The 19,836-nt window shown below is 41.7% G+C and overlaps 2 protein-coding genes across 2 annotated transcripts in view; both read left to right on the top strand.

Moving 5' to 3' along the window:
- Positions 1 to 6,426: 6,426 nt before the first annotated feature.
- The window catches only part of LOC128316363 (cationic amino acid transporter 3-like), a 293,114-nt gene continuing 279,704 nt past the window's right edge, over positions 6,427 to 19,836 (top strand). Inside the window, exon 1 of the mRNA XM_053225954.1 lies at positions 6,427 to 6,472. The gene's annotated coding sequence lies outside the window, so the exon portion shown is untranslated. The remainder of the gene's footprint in view (positions 6,473 to 19,836) is intronic.
- Positions 7,877 to 14,234, top strand: LOC106967985 (cationic amino acid transporter 3-like). The gene is made up of 2 exons (XM_053225958.1): positions 7,877 to 11,196; positions 14,015 to 14,234. The coding sequence occupies exon 1, from the start codon at positions 8,054 to 8,056 to the stop codon at positions 9,824 to 9,826; it is 1,773 nt and encodes a 590-aa protein (XP_053081933.1). The 5' UTR covers positions 7,877 to 8,053; the 3' UTR covers positions 9,827 to 11,196; positions 14,015 to 14,234.

The following is a 19,836-nucleotide window of genomic DNA, read 5'->3' as shown; positions in this document are numbered from 1 at the left end:
TGTATGCAAGAACTCAAAAAGATATTTCTGTACCTGTATTCATAACAGCATTACTCACAAAAGCCAAAAGGTGAAACAATGCACATGCCCATCAGTGCATGGATGCATAAGCAAGATGTGGGATATACACAATGGAATATTACTGAGCCTTGAGGAGGAAGGACATTCTGACATATGCTCCAACATGGGTGAACCTTGAAGACATTACGTTAAGTGAAATAAGCTGGTAACAAAAGGACAATATTGTTTGATTCCACTTACATAAAGTACCCAGAGTGGTCAAATTTATAGAGACAGAAAGTAGGTGGTGGTTGGTTGTCAGGGGCTGCAGGGAGGGAAGAATGGGGAGTTGCTGTTGAGTGGGTACAGAGTTTCAGCTGAGGAAGATGAACAAGTTCTGGAGATGATGGTAGTGATGGTTGCACAAGAGTGTGCAGGTAAGGCTGTCTCAGATCATCCTTTTTTATAATCGCAACACCCACTCTGAACACATCCTAACCTTTCCTTGTTTCCCTTTTCTCTGCAGCATTGATTGCAAACCCAACACAGTATATCTTCATAGTACTTATTTGTTTATTGTTTGCTTTCCACTGCAGGAATGTAAGCACGTTGAGTGGAGGGATTTTTGTTTTATTTGTTTTATGTGCACTGCTGAATAAATGGGGAGCAGCATATTTGTTGAATGAATATATGAAGGACTATGATTGGACATAGACTTCTATTTTTTTTAGTTAAAAAATTTTAATGTTCATTTATTTTTGAGAGAGAGAGAAAGACAGAACACAAGTGGGGGTGGGGCAGCAGAGAGAGGGAGACACAGACTCTAAAGCAGGCTCCAGGCTCTAAGCTGTCAGCACAGAGCCTGATGCAGGGCTCACACCCACGAGACATGATCTTGCAAGATCATGACCTTAGCTGAAGTCGGATGCTTAACCAATTCTGCTACCCAGGTGCCCCTGGACACAGACTTCTAGAGAAGACAGAAACAGGGAAAATGGGAAGATTTCATTTTTCATTTGATTTTGTTAACTAATTTTTGGTACCCTTGGATATAAGACTTGGCCCCAGTGTTCATGGCAGCTTTTGTTCTGTTTAGCTTTTCATATGTATTCTGAACTGTTTCTACTTTGGAATGTTGGTGTACACATGTACCACACTTAGTATTATTTCAAGCTCTGGCCCTGAACTCAAACCTCTACTCCTGTATTCCTGACTTCCCCCTTCCAGAGTTGCAGGGCTGCTTGAGTTAGAAGTTCAGAAACTCCGGGGAAGCTCAGCTATCCAAAGAGCTTTATACTTGTTTGTTTGGGAGCCACTGGTTAGATTGGCTCCAGAGTTTTCCTTGTCTGGAAAATTTTAAGGAGGATGAGATAATTTATACACTCAGGAAGGAGCTGTCCTTGGATACAAAGAATTGTTATAATCTTTGGAGGTGTTTCATGTAAGTCCACTTATCTGAATCATTGAGAACTAGAAAATAATTATTTAACATCCTCATTAACCTTCCTCTCAAGAGTGTCTCAAACTTCTAGCAAAGTAACTGGTATCCAAACTCTCTTTGAGGCTATTCAAGAGGAGCCACTAGGCCAACTTCCTGATTGCAGGGGTGTTAACATCCAACCAAGAGAGCCAGTAGAACTTACTGCCTTGGACAAATGTTTTGAAAAGGAAATGTCCAGAGTGAGGGCAGTACTCTTTTTAGAGACAGAGGAGTCTCTAGGACCTCCAGGACAAAGGAGAGCAGGTGGGGCTGGTTGAGAAAGCAAGACAGCTTGCAATTAAGTGAGTGAAATTTTGGACTTGACAGGAGTTCTTTTGGTGACTTGGGATGGAACTTTTGTATTGGAGTTTGGAAGGAGCTCAGAGACTGAGAGAAACCCAGGGAGGAGAGGGAAGGAAGTGGGGAGAACAGGGCATTATGGAATTTATACAAGCTGTCTTCATATTCCCTGGCCTCTCTCTGCATTTCTTTCAGCACTTCCTCTGAACAAGCACCTCCTTTGGGAGAGACAGTTTCCTAATTAAACTGATATTCATATACTCTGGGGCCTCATTAGGAAATGCCCTTAGGAAATGCACTTGAAATAGATGATGGTGCATGTTCTAGTTTCCTGTTTCCAACTAGGTTTGGCCCTTTCTCTCTCTCCCTCTCTCTCTCTCTCTCTCTCTTTTAAATCCAACTTACAGGAATGTGAAGATGTAGTAGTGAATCAATACATCTACATATTCATTTTCTCTGTCCTAAATGCCTTTTGGTTTCCTGGTACAATTATGAGCAGATCCTTATCCTGGTTAGTGTAGGTTGGGGGTGGGAGTGTGAAATTCAGAAAGAGGAGGTATATGAAACCTGGCCTTGCCCTCTGGCAGCTTTTTAAGAATTTAAGTGACCTACCCAGGACACCAGCTGACAGAAAGGGAAAACTAGTTTCAGCTAAGCATCAGGACAGGCTCTAAGTGCTGGCAGGAAGGGGAGGAGGTGGGCGATGGGGATCAGTCAGGAAGTCTTAGGAAAGGCTTCTGTGATGTGTGTAGTGGGAAGGTTGTAGAATAGGGTTGAGAAGAGGTAGAGCATAAAGACTGGACAGAAAGGAGTGAGGAGGGCATCCCTTGCAGGACAGGCACTTACTTAGGCCAAAGGCTCCTCCCAGGAAGGGTAAGGCAGGATCTGAGCAGCTGAGTCAGGAAGGAGGTGATGGGCCTGAGGGTGGGGACAGAATTAGGGTGGGACTTTGACAGCTGGGTCAGAGTCTGGACTGAATATAAACTACTGGATATAAACTATTGGAATAATCATAGATTATTTCAAAGAGAGAGGGCATTTCTGAACATGGTGCTTGAGGACAATGTTTCTCTCTGCTGTTATTATAAGCTGGATTCGTGGTACTTTCTCAGGATTCCCAATCACTGGTGTGCTTTCTCTTCTGTGAGTTTGCTTGTTCATTTGTTTGTTCGGCCTGCTTCTGTTGGAGTCATGAAATGTGATTGTTTCATTCCCAGATGTTTTGTTCTATGGGTTGCATCTCTGGTATCTTCATACTTTGCAGCCCACTGTCCGTCATCTTCAGTAAAAGTGGGAAGAGCACAAAGACCACCCTGCACAACACAGTTGAGGGAAACAGAAATTATCAAAAGCATTACCCATCTCCCACCCTGCCATTCAGATGGTCCTCCTCTGGGATTCCTCCTCAGGATCCATGGATGGACTTCAGAAGAGTGTAGGACATTTTTTTGAGGTGATCAACCTTAAAGGGGCGTGTGACTCAACAAATGTTAGGACCCATTTTTGTGTCTTTGTTGTGAGGTAGGTGACTAGGGACAGTTCCCCAGAGAAAGAGATGTGGTACAAGCATCCTTAGTGTCCAGAAAGGAGCCTCCAGAGACAGTTGAAGGATCTGAAGGAGAAAGAGGAATTGGGAAAAGGGAGATGGGTTCAGAGGGAACTGGTAGGGAACTCCACCCTCTTTCTAGCAGGTATTCCTTCTCTGTATTCTCTATATGCTGACATTATAGGATTCCCGTTCCCTTCAATTTAAATCTGTTGAGTTTCTGTCCTTTATTAGATTAACCAGCTGTTCTCACATTGTCTCATGCAATTCCTTTGTTGAACCTGAAGTGCGCAGAGTGGAGTCAACCCCTCCCTCAGTTATGGACTGTTAGCACCATTGCTTCCTGTCAGGCCCCTTTTCAGTGCATTTTTTTTTCACCTTTCATCCTGATCTTTATTCTTATTTTCCATCCTCACTGGAGGTACTTGCTTTATTATATTAACAAATGCTCTTCCAATCCATGCTCTATATGTGTATTTAGATACATTCAACCATTTAACAAATTCAAAGTGTCAACTGTGTAAGTCACAGTTATAGGTGTGGGGAATATAGCCAGGAGCAAAACACTAAAAAAGAAGTCCTGCTTTCATGGAGCTTACATTCTTTTGGAGTGAGATAAATCATGAACAAATAAATAAATAAAACATATAGTACCTTCAATAGTGATAAGTCCCACATCGGGCTTTGCAAGGACAGTGGGGAGTTGCTTCGGATTCTCTGACTCCCTCTCTGTCTGCCCCTCTCTTACTTCCTCTGTCTCTCTCAAAAATAAATGAAAATTAAAAAAAAATTAAGAAGGGAAACCAGTGGAAGACTTTGAGCAGAGGAATTTCATCTCATTTTTATCAAATGCACGTTTATCCTTGACAAACAGACGGCATTTTTTGGATGTTTTATAAATGTCCATAAATGGCATTGCGCTATACACCTTGTCCTGCTTTTTACTTTTCCTACTAAACATCACCCTATCCAATTGCTATTGAATGTACTTTATTATATCTGAGTGCTGTGTAATGTTTCATTGTGCACGTAGGGCACTTTTTACTTATATATTTCTGTAGTAATCGACTCTGGCATAGCTTCCAACTTCCTGCTATCATAAACTTCCTTTGTTGAACGTGCTCATATGAGTCTCCTTATGGACTCAGGAGGGAGTTTCCTTGGGGTGTTGACCTCAGAGAGAGATTGTGGGGTGTGAGGGTGTGCATTCTTAATGGCGCTAAAATTGTGCTTCAGGATGGTGGCCCCAGTTACACTCCCACCAGATAGTTTGTATCTTCTCATCTAATTCTCATGTTGATCCAGTAAGGAAAATCCAGTAAGCTTCTAGGTGGAGGAAGAAACTGAGGCTTAGAGAGATTAAGCAAATTACTCTAGTTTATATAGTCAAGCAGATGGGCTAGGTCTCAAATCCAAAATTTCTGATATAATATTCATTGCTCTTACCTCTATAGTACCCAGTACTGCCTCTCCCAGGAATAAGATGAGGCATCCATGGGGAAAGATATTATTATTGTATTTGAGCCTTGCATTTTTTGATGCCTGGTTGAACTCAGTCTTCCTGGGACCCGCATGTGTTTAGCACCAGCTTGTATGAGGGTGTTTGATTAGAGTCCTTAGAGTTTCAAGGTGAATTATATGGAATAAAACAGTTTTCATTTTCTCATTAGGGTTAGCTAACAGGCTCGAGGTTTAGTGAGTCATTTTGAGGTTAGAAATTTATAAATACTAAATGATTTTCAAGGTTTGTGGACTTTGAATCAGATTTCAATATTAAACATTTAGGTAGATTATATTAAGTACGTATTGTTTGCTAGGTACTGAGCTAAGTACTCCTTACTACAACCTTGTGAGGTATTTACTTTTACTCCCATTTAACTGTCATGGAAACTAAAGCCCTGAGAGGTAAAATAATTTGTTCAGAGTCACCAGGTATGAGGTTGAGTTGTGATTTGATCCTGAACAGTTTACCTGCAGAGCTTTACTACTAACTACTAAACTGTGCTGCCTTCCTGTGAAGGAAACTTTTAGAATATTTTTCCTTTGAGATTGACAGCAATTCCTGTCAATTGGGTGGCTTAGAGCAGTCATGGGAAGTATGGGGCTAGTGGAAAAGAATCTCCAGAGGGAGAGGATATGACATTTGAAAATGTTCCAAGATGTCTTCATTATGCCTCCCTCTGCCCCCTGAAGTGAGAACCTCTACATTAGGACACCTCACCCAGATTATAAGGCTTGAACATGATGCCTTCAAAAAAAAATAGGGATTCCCTAACTGGGCTTGGGTGGTTGGTTGCCTATAACCCAAAGGTGCCTGATAGTTTTAAAATAGCTGTCCTCAAAGGCAAACAATTTTTTTTTATCACTTTTTGTGGTTTATACCTGCCATGAATGATGTGCAGTCTAGGTGTTATCACAGTTGGTTTTCTCTCCACACTTTTGATTTTGATTGCCTTTTATAAGAAGGGTAATGTCATTTATGTCTTTACCTGGGCCAGATTTATAAAAGTTACTTGGCTACAAAGTATGTATCTCAAAGTAAAGTAGATAGGAATTCTGGATTATGTGTTCTTTCAGGATTCTCTTCTCAGTTTGTGTATTTGTTCAACAAGTATTTATTGAGCACTTAATTCACACTCTGATGGAGGAGACAGGCAGCTGACCTGGAATTTTTGCTACATTATGATAAATGGCACATGAGGGAAGTCTGGGTGCTATGAGAACACATAAGAAAGGCAGCATAAGGGTCAGGGGAGGCTTCCTGGGGCAGCAACATCTGAGCTGGGAACCGAAAGAGAAGTGGGGTTAGCTTAGTGAAGGGGACAAGAAGGCATTAGAAGCAGGGGAACAGGGTGGGTGTAGGATTTTGCAGTTGCATTACGAACTGGGCAGGGGATGATGCTAGAGGAATAAGCACAGGTCAGATGATGAAGGAAGACAGGATTAAGAATGAAGGGCAATGGGAACCACTGAAGAGTTGAAGCCTGGGGGTGGGTGGGGGACACATCAATCACATTTATAGTGTAGAAAATTTCCCTGACTTAAGTATTGACTCTCTTTGTCTATGTTGTGTGCTTGTTAGTAAATCATAACATTGGAACTGGTGGGTGGCAAATAAGGAGTCTAGATGGATTTGTAGACAGAAGGTCTGACCCATAATCCAAGGGTTCCTTTTGATAATCTGTAGAGAAGACTTTTCAATTTTGACTTGTCTTTCCATCTTTAAAAACCTCTATTAACATTTCTTAAAATTCTCTCAAAATCCAATTCTGAATAGAGAGGAGAGTGGGGGCTGCATGACTTTGTTTTCTCTGTTCTCCACTACTCCTTTCTGGGGCTTTGCTGTGAATTGTTCACCTAAAGTCTTGCTTCCCTTGAGGAGGGGCCCATTTGAATAGCAGCCGGGGAGGAGGGGAAGGAGGAACCACACGCAGGATTCCTTCACTAAGAACACATTCAGACTATGGTTTAAGTGAGTTAAAAATAACTCCTTGTGAAAAATTAAAAGGGAGTTACAGGTGAGTGTTTTAATACAAGTCCACAGATCGATGCAGGGTCTCCAGGCAGTTGGCTACTGACACCACAGATGGTGCAGGGTGTTTATAAAGCACAATGTGGACAGTGAGGAGACTTTCTGCAGAAGTGAATTCACCTTCTTTCTTGGAACCCAGAGGGGAAGAAGACAGAAGGAATTGTTTTGGTTGTGAGATACTGAGCTAAATGACTTATTTCTTTTCTTTCTACCCAGCACAGTCTCAAAACTGTGGACATAAAAACTGTGGTGAATATTTATCTGGTTACTTTATGTGGTTTATTGCATATCAGATATCATAAAATGACCTTTCTGGCTCTTCTCCCCTCTTAGTAATGGACTCTTGGTTGCCTGCTGCACCCATTTCTCCAGTGTTTTCTTTCCAGAAATCCTGTTTCTTACCTTGCAGGTAGTTATCCCCCTTTCTCCCTTTTCCTCTCTTTTCACAGCACCCATGTGGGCCTAGGAGGGTAAAGTGAAGAGTTGGACTGTACATTCTGTGACATCAGTACAGCTAAATGGATGATGCAGAATGGGGATATAGGGGGCAAAAATGACATCAGACCTTGGCTAGCTGATTTGGGGGTAAGGGTCTTAAAACTAGGGGCAAATATTTGTATTTTAAACTCAGATGATATTCTCAATATGGCTCTATAATTGCAACAAGGACCTCTAGTCTGTGAACTGTGTCATAACTCAAGCTCAAGCACCATGCAAATATCCCATGTGTAAATTATTGCACAATACATTCACCCTGTTATGTCTTAAAGCTTAATTAGTACACAGAGCTACATGAGTTAGATGAATCCAAATGGGATTATGTCATGTGGTATGCAAAAAAAGGAGCATGTTGGAAGGTATTTGGCACTTTTTTAGGGGGGAAAGCAGAGTTGATTTCTCTATAATTTCTTTTGGTGTCGGTTTCTGTGATATTTGGGCTGCAACAAGTTATATGCGACTTCTGAGTTTTTTTGTTTGGTTGAACAACATTATTCAATATTTATTGTTTACCTAGGAATTATGGAAGGATACCACATACTAGAAGAAATATGAAGGAGCAGCTTTGAATCTTGAACAAGGGAAATTGGCTACCCCAACGCAACTCAGCTTAACTCAGCCTCACTGAACTGATCCAACACTCCCCAGGCTTGCTATAGCTCTCTAATCCTTAGAATCGTCTTCAATTCCAGCTAGAATGCTGTGTCAGGCATTTCACAGATTTGGCCAAAAGCTGGTACGCAGACGTCCACTGGAGGAAGAAGTATTTGAGATTTCCTTTGAAAGAAGCCTGAGCACTCTGGATTTAGTGGCCCTGGGTGTGGGCCGCACAATAGGTGCTGGTGTGTACATCCTGGCTTGTGAGATGATCAGCAATCAAGCAGGACCATCCATCGTGATCTGCTTTTTGGTGGCTGGCTTATCTTTTGTGTTGACTGGGCTGTGCTATGCTGAGATTAGTGCCTGGGTTCCCCATTCTGGCTCCTCATATCTCTACACCTATGTCATTATTGGTGAACTCTGGGCTTTCATCACTGGCTGGAACCTCATCCTGTCCTTTACTGCTGATACAGTCATTTATACCATGACCTGGGTCTTAACCTTTGAAAACCTGCTTGGGAACCAGATGTCTCAGACCCTGCGTGAAAGCATCTCTCAGCATATTCCTCAAGTCCTTGCAGACAATCTAGGCTACTTTGCTGTGGCCCTTCTGTTGTTACTTAGAGAAATTGAATATATGAATTTTTATGAGTTATTCGCCCTTTCCAAAGTGTTCATATTGGTGAAAATTTTGGTTCTCAGTTTTGTCATCATCTCTGGCTTCATTAAGGGGGACCTGCACAACTGGCAGCTCACAGAAGAGGACTACGTAAAGGCTGGACTCAATGACACTTCTAAGTTGGGCCCTCTGGGCTCTGGAGGATTTGTGCCTTTTGGCTTCCAGGGGATTCTCCGTGGAGCAGCTACTTGTTTCTATACATTTATAGGTTTCAGTATTATTGTTACCAGAGTGAAAGAAGTCCAGAATCCCCAGCGTTCTATCCCCATGGGCATTGTGATTTCACTGTTCATCTGCTTTGTGGTATATTTTGGTGTCTTTTCTGCACTTACACTTATGGTGCCTTACTACAAGCTTCAACCTGGGAGCACCTTGCCTGAGGCATTTCTCCATATTGGCTGGGCCCCTGCCTACTATGTTGTAGGTTTTGGATTTTTCTGTAGTGTTTGTGGCATTTTCATGGGCTTTATGAACCCCATACAGTGGGTGATATGCATGATGGCAGAAGATGGCCTCCTGTTTCCTGTCTTGACCAGGATCTATACCAATATATACCCCCGATTCATGGCCACTGTGGTATTTACGATTATTGCAGCAATCACGATATTCTTCTTTGGAATCACTGATCTTGTGGATCTCAGGTCAATTGGGACACTGGTATCTTATTCTCTGGTTGCTTTTTGTGTTCTCATCATCAGGTATCAACCTGATAGGAGGAATGGGGGACATGAAGCAGAGGTGCAGCAACAGAATGTATCTGCAGCAGAGAGGCTGACTCTACAGGGACTACTTTTTCCAGGCAGCCCCACCCCCACTCCACTCTCTGGCCAGGTTGTCTATGTTTGCTCCTCACTGCTTGTTCTTTGCCTCACTCTTCTTTGCCTGGTGCTGGCCCACTGGCCAGTTCTGCTTTCTGGAAACCTAGCATGGATTTCAGTGGTTGTGCTCCTCCTGGTGCTCATCACTGGGATCACTGGGGTAATCTGGAGACAGCCGCAGAGCTCCAGTCCCCTTCACTTTAAGGTCCCTGCTGTGCCTCTCCTCCCACTACTGAGCATCTTCATGAATGTTTACCTTATGATGCAGATGACAGCTGGCACCTGGGCCCGATTTGGTGTCTGGACTCTGATTGGGTTTGCTATCTACTTTGCCTATGGAGTTCAGCACAACCTGGTCACTAACCCCACTTAAGTTAGGGCCCAAACTGTAGAACTTGAACTCAGCAGTGCCAGTACATATTTGTTTGAAATCATCACACCTGAATGCAGTAAGTTTTCCCTGCACAGTAATGGAATTTACTCCTGAGTTCATGGAAAGCTAGGCCTCCCATGGGATGTTGGTGGGGGAAACACTAAAAGAGCTGTGTATTTATGGTGAAGTGAAGGATATGTGTTTCCTCCCCCCCCCCTTTTTTTTACTTGTCTCCTTTTCAGTTGTGTCATTAGCTGCTTTCTGACTTTAAAAAATTATTTTTTAAAAGAAAGTTGTAAAATGTTTTCCTTTTCTTCGTTAAATATCTACTAGTAGCTAGGAGGTAGGGAATGCCCCGCTGGTTCAGTCAGTATAGCTGACTCTTGATCTCAACGTGGTGAGTGTGAGCCCATTTTGCATGTAGAGATCGTTTAAGAAAATATCCAGTAGCAGAATTACTGGATCATGTGGTAATTCCTTTTTTAAACTTTTTGAGGAACCTCCATACTGTTTTCCATAGTGGCTGCACCAGTTGACATTCCCACCAAAAGTGCATGAGGGTTCCTTTTTCTCCACATCCTTGCCAACACATTTTCTTGGTTTTTTTTTTTTTTTATTTTAGCCATCGTGACTGGTATAAAATGATATTTGATGATGTGATTGCAGTTTTAATTTATATTTTCCTGATGATTAGTGATGCTAAGCATCTTTTCATGAGTCTGTTGGCAATCTATATGTCTTCTTTGGAAAAATATCTATTCAGGATCTCTGCCCACTTTTTAATTGGATTATTTGTTTCATTGGTGTTGAGTTGTATAAGTTCTTTATGTATTTTGAGTATTAATCCCTTATTGAATATATCATTTGGAAATATCTTCTCCCATTCAGTAGGTTGCCTTTTTGTTTTGTTGATGGTTTCCTTTTCTGGAAACCAAAAGCAAAAGCTTTTTGGTTACATTAATTTGTAAAGGTGTGGGGTGCCTGGGTGGCTCAGTCGGTTGGGTGACCAACTTCACTCAGGTCATGATCTCACAGGTTGTGAGTCTGAGCCCCATGTCAGGCTCTGTGCTGATAGCTCAGAGCCTGGAGCCTGCTTTGGATTCTGAGTCTCCCTCTCTCTCTGCCCCTCCCCTGCTCTCATTCTGTCTCTCTCCTTCAAAAATAAACATTAAAAAAATTTGAAAAGATATATGCACCCCTATGTTTATTGTAGCATTATTTACAATAGCCAGGACATGGAAGCAAACCCAAATGTCCATCAGTAGATGAATGGATAAAGAAAATGTGGTACATATGTATATATAATGGACTATTACTCAGCCATAGAGAAGAATGGAATCTTGGCATTTGTAACAACATGGATGAACTGGGTGAGTATAATGATAATTGAAATATGTCGGTCTGAGAAAGACAAATGCCATATGTTTTTGCTCTTATGAGGAATTTAAGAAATAAAACAAATTAAAAAGAAAGAAAGGAGAAAAGTCAGCACAGAGCTTCCGATGTGGGACTTGAACTCACTGACTTCGAGATCATGACCTGAGCCGAAGTGGGATGCTTAACTGACAGAGCCACCCAGGTGCCCCAGAGGGATGTGTGATTTAGATAAAGGGAATTAAGAGTATACTTAATATCTTAATGAGCATGGAGAAATGTGTGAGATTTTTAAATTATTATATTGTATATATGAGTAATATAACAACACTGTGTATTAATTATACTTCAATAGATAAAAGAAACCAGAAAAAAAACAAAAAAAAGATAAAATATAGCCCCTGCTTTTAAGGAGCTTATATTGTAATATAAGAGGTAAAGCATAGCTGTAACACAAAGTGGAAAGTGTTGTTATAAGGAATATGCAAATAAAGTGTCCTAGGAATTCAGAGTGGAGGAAGATCATCTGTGGCTGACACAGTGGTGAGGGTTGATCTGTGAAATCAGAGAAGACTTTGTAGAGGAATGCCATTTGAGTTCTCTCTCTCCAGGGACAGATAGGATTTTGCCACACATGGACAGCAGGGAGAGATTGTACGCAGAGTGAACACCACAAAGAAAAGCAAAGGAAAACGAAGCAGTGTTTAGACCATACTGAACATGGTGTGTCGCTTGAGCCTTGGCTGTGAGAGGGGCCAACAGAACGTGCACAGGTGGATTGGAGCCAGAGCTTTCCTCTGAGCACAAAGCACTTTGGCTTTGAACCCACTACCCATACTGAAAATCCCTGGGGTTAATTCTTCTACTTGGCAATATCTGCATTTTTGGACTTCAAAATTTGTCTACGGTTGTCTGTTTTGGTCCAGTGCTCAGAAAGTGAACAGCTGAGAGCCAGGTGTCCTGTGTTCTGGTCTTGTTTCTACCACTAATTGGCAATGTGACCTTGAGCAAGCCAGTCAGTGCCTTAAATGCTATGCTTATTTATCTGTAACATGAGAGGTCAGAACCAATACTTTCTAATGTTCTTTTTACTTAAAAGATTCTAGGATTTCCTCTGGTTCTTATGCCCTGTTATTATCTTAAATATGTCTCTCTACTGCATGTGATCTGAACCCACTTTTTACTACAACCCATTGTTGGAGCTGTAGAGGTACAATAAGTAACACCCCAATTTCGCCTACCTATGTTTGGAACCATTGATAATCAAGACATAGAGATGATTAAGCCATCAGCTGTAGATCTGCAGCCTAATTGGGTTGCCAATCCTGCATCATTAAATTCGATTTAATCCTCATTGCAAGTAGTGCTGAACATCCCCCACCCTCCACCACTAGAGAGAGTCTGATTTTATTAGATTTTCTCCTGTATGAGCAGGTTGGAATGCATGTGTTCTGGGCAGGTTGGTTCTGGATACAGAAAGAAAACCAACAAAAACTGGGGCTGAGCTGGGCATACTCAGTGCTGTCTCTTCAACTCACTAATCAAGTCACAGTGAGAAGGGTGGGTGGATAGAGGCCAGGAATAGTACTCTGCTCAGCGGTGCTCAAATTTTAGTGTATGTCACCTCACCTGGAGGGCCCGTGAAAGCACTGCTGGGTCCCACCCCAGATTTTGGAATTCAGTAGGCTTGGGTGGGACCCAGAACTTGTACTTCTAACAAGCTCCTAAATGCTGCTGCTGCTGCTCCAGGGACCTCACATAGAAAACCAAAGCACAAACTGATGTCCTTCGGTATGTAAAGATGAAGTGAGGGAAGCAAAAGGTGCCCTTTGAACACTTATCTTCATTTAATGAAACACTTAAATTAAAGTATCACGTTAATCCTTTCACAGTGGGGAAATCATAGTGAATCATTTCACAATGAATATGTCCATAAAAATACCACAATGTACACTTTAAATATCTTACAATTTTATATATCAGTTATACCTCAATAAAGCTGAAATTAAAAAAAATTAAGATACCAAAGTTATCTGAGTGTCTTTATTTTCTTCATTTTGTTCTTGATTGTAGATCATAGGTAAGGAGTGTATCTTGTTCACCGCCCCAGAACATCCAGCTGGGACCAGGCACATTATGAGCATTTAACAAATTTATGTTAAATTGAATTGAACCTTCCACATTTCTTTGGTACAGAAATTCTTCTACCTTTCAGGCTACCACTGTGTTATTCCTTTAACTATCTTCTGTGAGAATTCTTCTGCAAGAATTGACAAACAGCATTTCTCTCCATTCAAACTATATCTAGAACTGTATCTGGATCTGTACCCAGCAACTAGAACTGTACCCAGGCACTTCTACTTTTGCCTTAGTGTGGTTATGCCTGAGTTCTGGTGACTGTCCTGTTCCATCAGAGTGGAGTCTTGTTCAGGGCAAGGAGTAGGTTCTCTCCTTCCTCTAGACCCAACAGTAAGAACAGTGTTCATTCAAAGAGCAACAGGGAAAACACAGCCCTGGGCAGGAAAATGCCTGACATGACCTCCTTTGGTCCTATTGCATCTATTCCCATGGGCTGTGGGGAGGGGAGTGAAGTAGCAAATTTATAGAAGGTGCAACCAGCTGACTCCATGGAATCCCTGAAGATGAGACTGATTCCAACTTGGGCACAACAGGCATCTTTCTTGAGGCAGTCAGAGTTTTATGGTTGGTATAGAGGGCCAGTGGTTTTCTATTGTATTTGTGTATGGATCTGCCCTGGGAGGGAGGGGTTGGAAGCTACTTTTTTACTTGTGGAATTTCTCATCTTCCCAACAGGTAGTAGGTGATTCCAGGGAAGCCAGCTAGAGGCAGGATTACCCATATACTTACCCACTCCTTTAGATATTTTTTGAGAGCCTGGTGCAAAAACCTTGTGAGAGCATCTAAGATTCTTTTGGAAGAGAGAACGTATACTACAAATGGGGAGAGACACAGACTGAAGTAGGAGGAACTACTAACTGGACAAGGATTGAGACATCATTCCTTTGGAAGGAAGGTATGAGTAGAAACTGAGAAAGAGGCATTGATCAAGAGATACTTTGGTAAATAAAAGAGGGACAGGTGAGTTGGAAAAGAAATGGGACAGTAATCTGGGCTATACAGACCTCTAACAGTCATGAAAGAATGAGAATATTGTGAGGGATGTGTGTTTTCACACTTGAAGGGAATTTGTGAGCTAGATTTGTATTGTAGATTGTGTCATGGAGTGAGATTCCTGAATCAGGAAGGAATGGAATACGATTCTCATTGCCATCTGGAGGATGTGACAGAAGGAGGAAAGACAGAAGGATGTGGACAGATAGACTCTTCCTGGGAGACAGTTGTAGCACCTGCTCCAGTCATCTACATCCTTGCTCTTCAAAGTGTGGTCCGTGGACCAGCAGCATGGGTGTCACCTGGGAGCTTGTTAGAAATGCAGAGTCTTAGGGGCACCTGGGTGGCTGAGTGAGTTAAGCATCTTACTCTTGTTCTTAGCTCAGGTTTTGATTTCAGGGTTGTGAGGTCAAGCCCTGTATTGGGCTCTGCGTTGAGTGCGAATCATGTATAAAAAAGAAAGAAAGAAAGAAAGAAAGAAAGAAAGAAAGAAAAGAAATGCAGAATCTTAGACCCAAACCAAGACCTATTGATTCAGAATATTCATTTTTAACAGGCTCCCATGTGATCTGTATGATCAGGTTTGAGAAGCACTGACTTTAGATCAAGGATGATAGGTGTCTGGCCTCAGATGAGCACTTATGAAGGTCTGAAAACTTTGGAACTGGGAGCACAAGAGGAGGGTCTTAGGCTGGGGAAATTGAATTTGGGAAAGACAGAGAAGTATGTGTCCTGGCTGCCCTCCTGTCCCCAAGCTTCGCACTCCACCCACTTTGGGAAAGTGCCTGCTGTGGCCACGCTGGAGTCTGCCTGGTCCTCGGGGGGCTCACCCGGGGCAAGCATTGTGTGAGTCAGGACTGCTGCCAATTGTTTCCCCTACTTCATGTGATGGCCTGAAAGGGACTGGGGAGGTCATAGTAGTCATGCCCCGCCTCAGGGTTGTACTGTCTCTTAATCAAATAAGTAATAACATGATGATACTAAATGAGGAAACTATAAAGGTTGGGGGATGAAATAGGAGTTCTTAACTATCTGTCCTAGAAATTAGGGATACTTTCATCTATCAAAACCTTTAAGGAGAGACCAGACGATTGCATAAGGAGTTATATATACCCTGGTAAGGACCAAATTAATGCTTTTAAGGGATATTTTGGTGATTTTTAATAGGTCAATATTAAAATAAAAGAGACCTATATTTCCAGGGACCTTGGAGCATTGGCAATAAACCAATGTTACCAGGTGGGCATTGAAGAATTTTCTTCAGTGTTTGAGGGTTCGTGTACTTCATCTTCAATCAGAATGGGTGGTAAAGAGAGGCCAATATTAAAGGAAAAATGATTGATATTGAGCATGAGTAGAATTTTCTGAGATTTGAGGATGACTAGAGGAGATGGGAGGGTGCAGGACCTCTGGCCACGAGGATGGTTTTCTTACTTGGGTTCGGAATGCCTCAGATGTGCTCCTGCCCAGAAACAAGGAAATTTACAAATGAACTATCAAAATGTTTTTTATTCCAGAAACTCTCCAGTTAACTTCCTAAAATGGAAGATTGGTGTGGATGTGATGGGTATATGAGGTGGCGATTCATGGGGATGATGAATGACAGGAGAAAATCTTATTAGAGGCTTTAAATCTGGTAGAATTTTAAAACAGGGCTTGGATTATGGAGAATAAATGCATCTTAGGGCTCAAATAACAGTTTTAGGTTTTCATGTTGTGCCTCTCTCCATGTATTTATCTTGTATCACTGATGAGATTTAAAAACCTCCTAAGGGAAAAGAACACCTCTTTTATGTATTACTTCTTTACATCTCCAATATCCCCCAAATGATGATGATAATAACAGCTACCATTTACTGAATACTATACACTATATTTTGTTCCAAACACTTGTCATAATCACCAATTTTTTAATGTTTGTTTAATTCTTCATTTATTATTTATTGTATATTTTCAATTTATATACCAGTTAGCACATAGTGCAACACTGATTTCAGGAGTAGATTCCTTAATTCCCCTTGCCCATTTAGCCCATCCCCCTCCAACACCCCCTCCAGTAACCTTCTCTTTGTTCTTCATATTCAAGAGTCTCTTATGTTTTTCTGCCTCCCTGTTTTTATATTATTTTTGCTTCCCTTCTCTTGTGTTCATCTGTTCTGTGTCTTAAAGTGCTAATATGAGTGAAGTTATATGATATTTGTCTTTCTCTGACTAACTAATTTTGCTTAGCATAATACCCTCTAGTTCCATCCACATTGTTGCAAATGGCAAGATTTCATTCTTTTTGATTGCCAAGTAATACTCCATTGTGTGTGTGTGTGTGTGTGTGTGTGTGTACATATATATATATATATATATATATATATATATATATATATATCACCTCTTCTTTATCCATTCATCCATCGATGGACATTTGGGCTCTTTCCATACTTTGGCTATTGTTGATAGTGCTGCTATAAACATTGGAGGGCCTGTGTCCCTTTGAAACAGCACACCTGTATCCCTTGGATAAATACCTAATAGTGCAATTGCTAGGTCATAGGGTAGTACTATTTTTAATTTTTTGAGGAACCTCCATACTGTTTTCCAGAGTGGCTGCATCAGTTTGCATTCTCACCAGCTGTGCAAAAGAGATCCTCTCTCTCTGCATCCTCGCTAATACCTGTTGTTGCCTGAGTTGTTAAGCTTAGCCATTCTGACAGGTGTCAGTTGGTATCTCATTGTGGTTTTGATTTGTATTTCCTGATGATGAGTGATATTGAGTATTTTTTTATGTGTCAGTTGGCCTTCCACATGTCTTCTTTGGAGAAGTATCTATTCATGTCTTTTGCCCATGTCTTCCCTGGATTATTTGTTTTTTGGGTGTTGAGTTGGATAAGTTCTTTGTAGATTTTGGATACTAACCCTTTATCTGATATGTCATTTGCAAATATCTGCTCCCATTCTGTTGGTTGCCTTTTAGTTTTGCTGATTGTTTCCTTTGCTGTGCAGAAGCTTTTTATTTTGATGAGGTCCCAATAGTTCACTTTTGCTTTTGTTTCCCTTGCCTCCAGAGGTGTGTTGAGTGAGAAGTTGCTGCGGGCAAGATCGAAGAGGTTTTTGCCTGCTTTCTCCTTGAGGATTTTGATGGCTTCCTGTCTTACATCGAGGTCTTTCATCCATTTTGATTTTATTTTTGTGTATGGTGTAAGAAAGTGGTCCAGGTTTCCCAGCATCACTTACTGAAGAGACTATCTTGATTCCATTGGATATTCTTTCCTGCTTTGTGGAAAGCAGGAAAGATTAGTTGGCCATACGTTTGTGGGTCCATTTCTGGGTTCTCTATTCTGTTCCATTGATCTGAGTGTCTGTTCTTGTGCCAGTACCATACTGTCTTGATGATTACAGTTTTGCAGTATAGCTTGAAGTCTGGGACTGTGATGCTGGCTTCACCCCTGAAGACCTTGTTCCAGCACCAGCAAATGTGGTTTCTCTCCTGGATCTTCTGGGGCCTTTGCCTGTGGGGTGTCACAGACTCTACCAGATGTCCTCTCAGCAGGGGAACCTCCTCTCCCTTTGTGGCCCGAAGACCCTGGACTTCACTGTGCTCCTGGGGATTTGCCCTTCTCACCAGAGCACCACCAGGTATCGAGCTGCAGAGTTTCAGACTCTGCGCTGCCCCTGTTTATAGAGTCTTAATGGAATTTAAACCCTCTCCATTCTCTTTTCTCCCTTTTTTGTTCAGTCCCTGTGGCTGTTTCCACCTTTCCGCTCTCTCTCTAGCTGCTTGTGGGGGGGGGGGTGCTTTTCCTGTATCCCCCCACCCCACTCTGTCTTCTCGCTGACAGCAAAAACAGCTCCCTGCCCATGGCGGCTTCTCTCCCCCACTTCACCTCTCTGCGCTGCATACCTGCTGAATTCTGTGGTTCCAGTTGTGCAGATTGTTGTGTTAATCCTCAGATCAGTTTTCTAAGCATGCAGGATGGTTTAGTGTTGATTTGGCAGAATTTCATGGATGTGAGACACAAAAAAACTTCCATGCGGTTCCGCCATCTTGGCTCCTCCCCCAATGTTTATTTATTTTACAGAGAGAGAGAGTGAGAGAGAGCGAGCAAGAGCGAGCAAGAGACAGGCAGAGAGAGATGGAGACACAGAATCCAAAGCAGGCTCCAGGCTGTGAGCTGTCAGTACAGAGCCTGACGCGGGGCTTGAACCCAAACATTGTGAGATCATGACCTTTGCTGAAGTCAGATCCTCAACCAAATGAACCCCCATAATCACCTATTTAATACAGAAGTGTATGAGTTGAGTAGTGTTATACTCATTTAAAAAAAATTGAAACTAAGTCTCATTGAGGTTAAGTCATTTGTGTAAAGTGAATAGTGAAGGTAGGATTTGTCCCAAGTTTAAGCAAAGCTGGTGCCTTTAATCCCTGAGCTATATTCCATATTGAGTAGACACTCAGTAAGGGATAAATGAGCACTGAAACTTGATGGCATAGAGGTAATTGAAAGATAGTGGATAATTCCAAATACCAAAAAATAAAAAAAAATTCTATTTGTTTTGTGGAGTGTAGTTGGAGAAACACTTAGTGACACATGCAAACTTCTACTCAGACATTCTCTTATTCACCCTCACCAGGCCCCACCCTGCAGTCAGGACTTTGGAAAGGGGGAGACGATGGGTATATACATTCACAAAGCACAACATTGAAAGTCATATATGTCCTACTCTCTGGACATATGTGCTTGAATTTGAGTGGAAATATGCACCAAGGACTGAGGTACATTTATCTCTGTGGTCTATAAACATAAGCATATTTGATAGACTCCTGTGTATGATTTGTGCATGTGTGTATGTGTGTGCGTGTATACAAATCAGAAAGGAGTTCAATGAATTATGAGGAACTGGCTGCCTTCCACTCTCAGCCATGGTTGGTGTGTTTGTACCAAGCCCTGATATTTATTTTTTGTTGCCTCTCAAGGGAACATCAATGACTTTTATTTCTGGGAAGTTTATGGCTAAGATGCTGGGCTACTTGGAGGAGTCCCTATAAATCTGCTACAAGCAGAAGAGGTTTGCATAGAAGGAGAAACAGTGACCACAATGCAATCCCCTCCTGTTTCTTACTTTCTAGCCTAATATACAGCCTCCCTTGTATGTACACCACACACCTAACCACCTCTCCTCTCCTAGAACACCCTCATGGAAGGTACTAAGAGAAGCCATTTAATTTGCTTCTAAGTGGAACTCTCTGAGCCATCCCAGAAAGAGGAGAATGGAAAATTATGTTAATTAAGGAATCAAGAGTTGAGATTGTGAAAAACTGGTCATTTGTGCAACTAATTTTATAAAAAAGCAATGAGGTTTAACAGAATCAAGGTTGGTAATAGGAGCTGAATGTCTGTGTTTACATCTTTAGAAAACCTGAAGCAAAGTTCCTGGAAATAGGAGGTGGGATGATCTGTGGTTTGAAAGCAGACACAGTCAAGATAGGGATAAAAAAAGGGGCATGGGGATAA

This window comes from Acinonyx jubatus, chromosome B4, assembly GCF_027475565.1.
Source record: "Acinonyx jubatus isolate Ajub_Pintada_27869175 chromosome B4, VMU_Ajub_asm_v1.0, whole genome shotgun sequence".
Classification (NCBI taxonomy): Eukaryota; Metazoa; Chordata; class Mammalia; order Carnivora; family Felidae; genus Acinonyx; species Acinonyx jubatus.
Note: the sequence above shows the minus strand (reverse complement) of the source record. Positions and strands in the feature narration are given on the sequence as shown.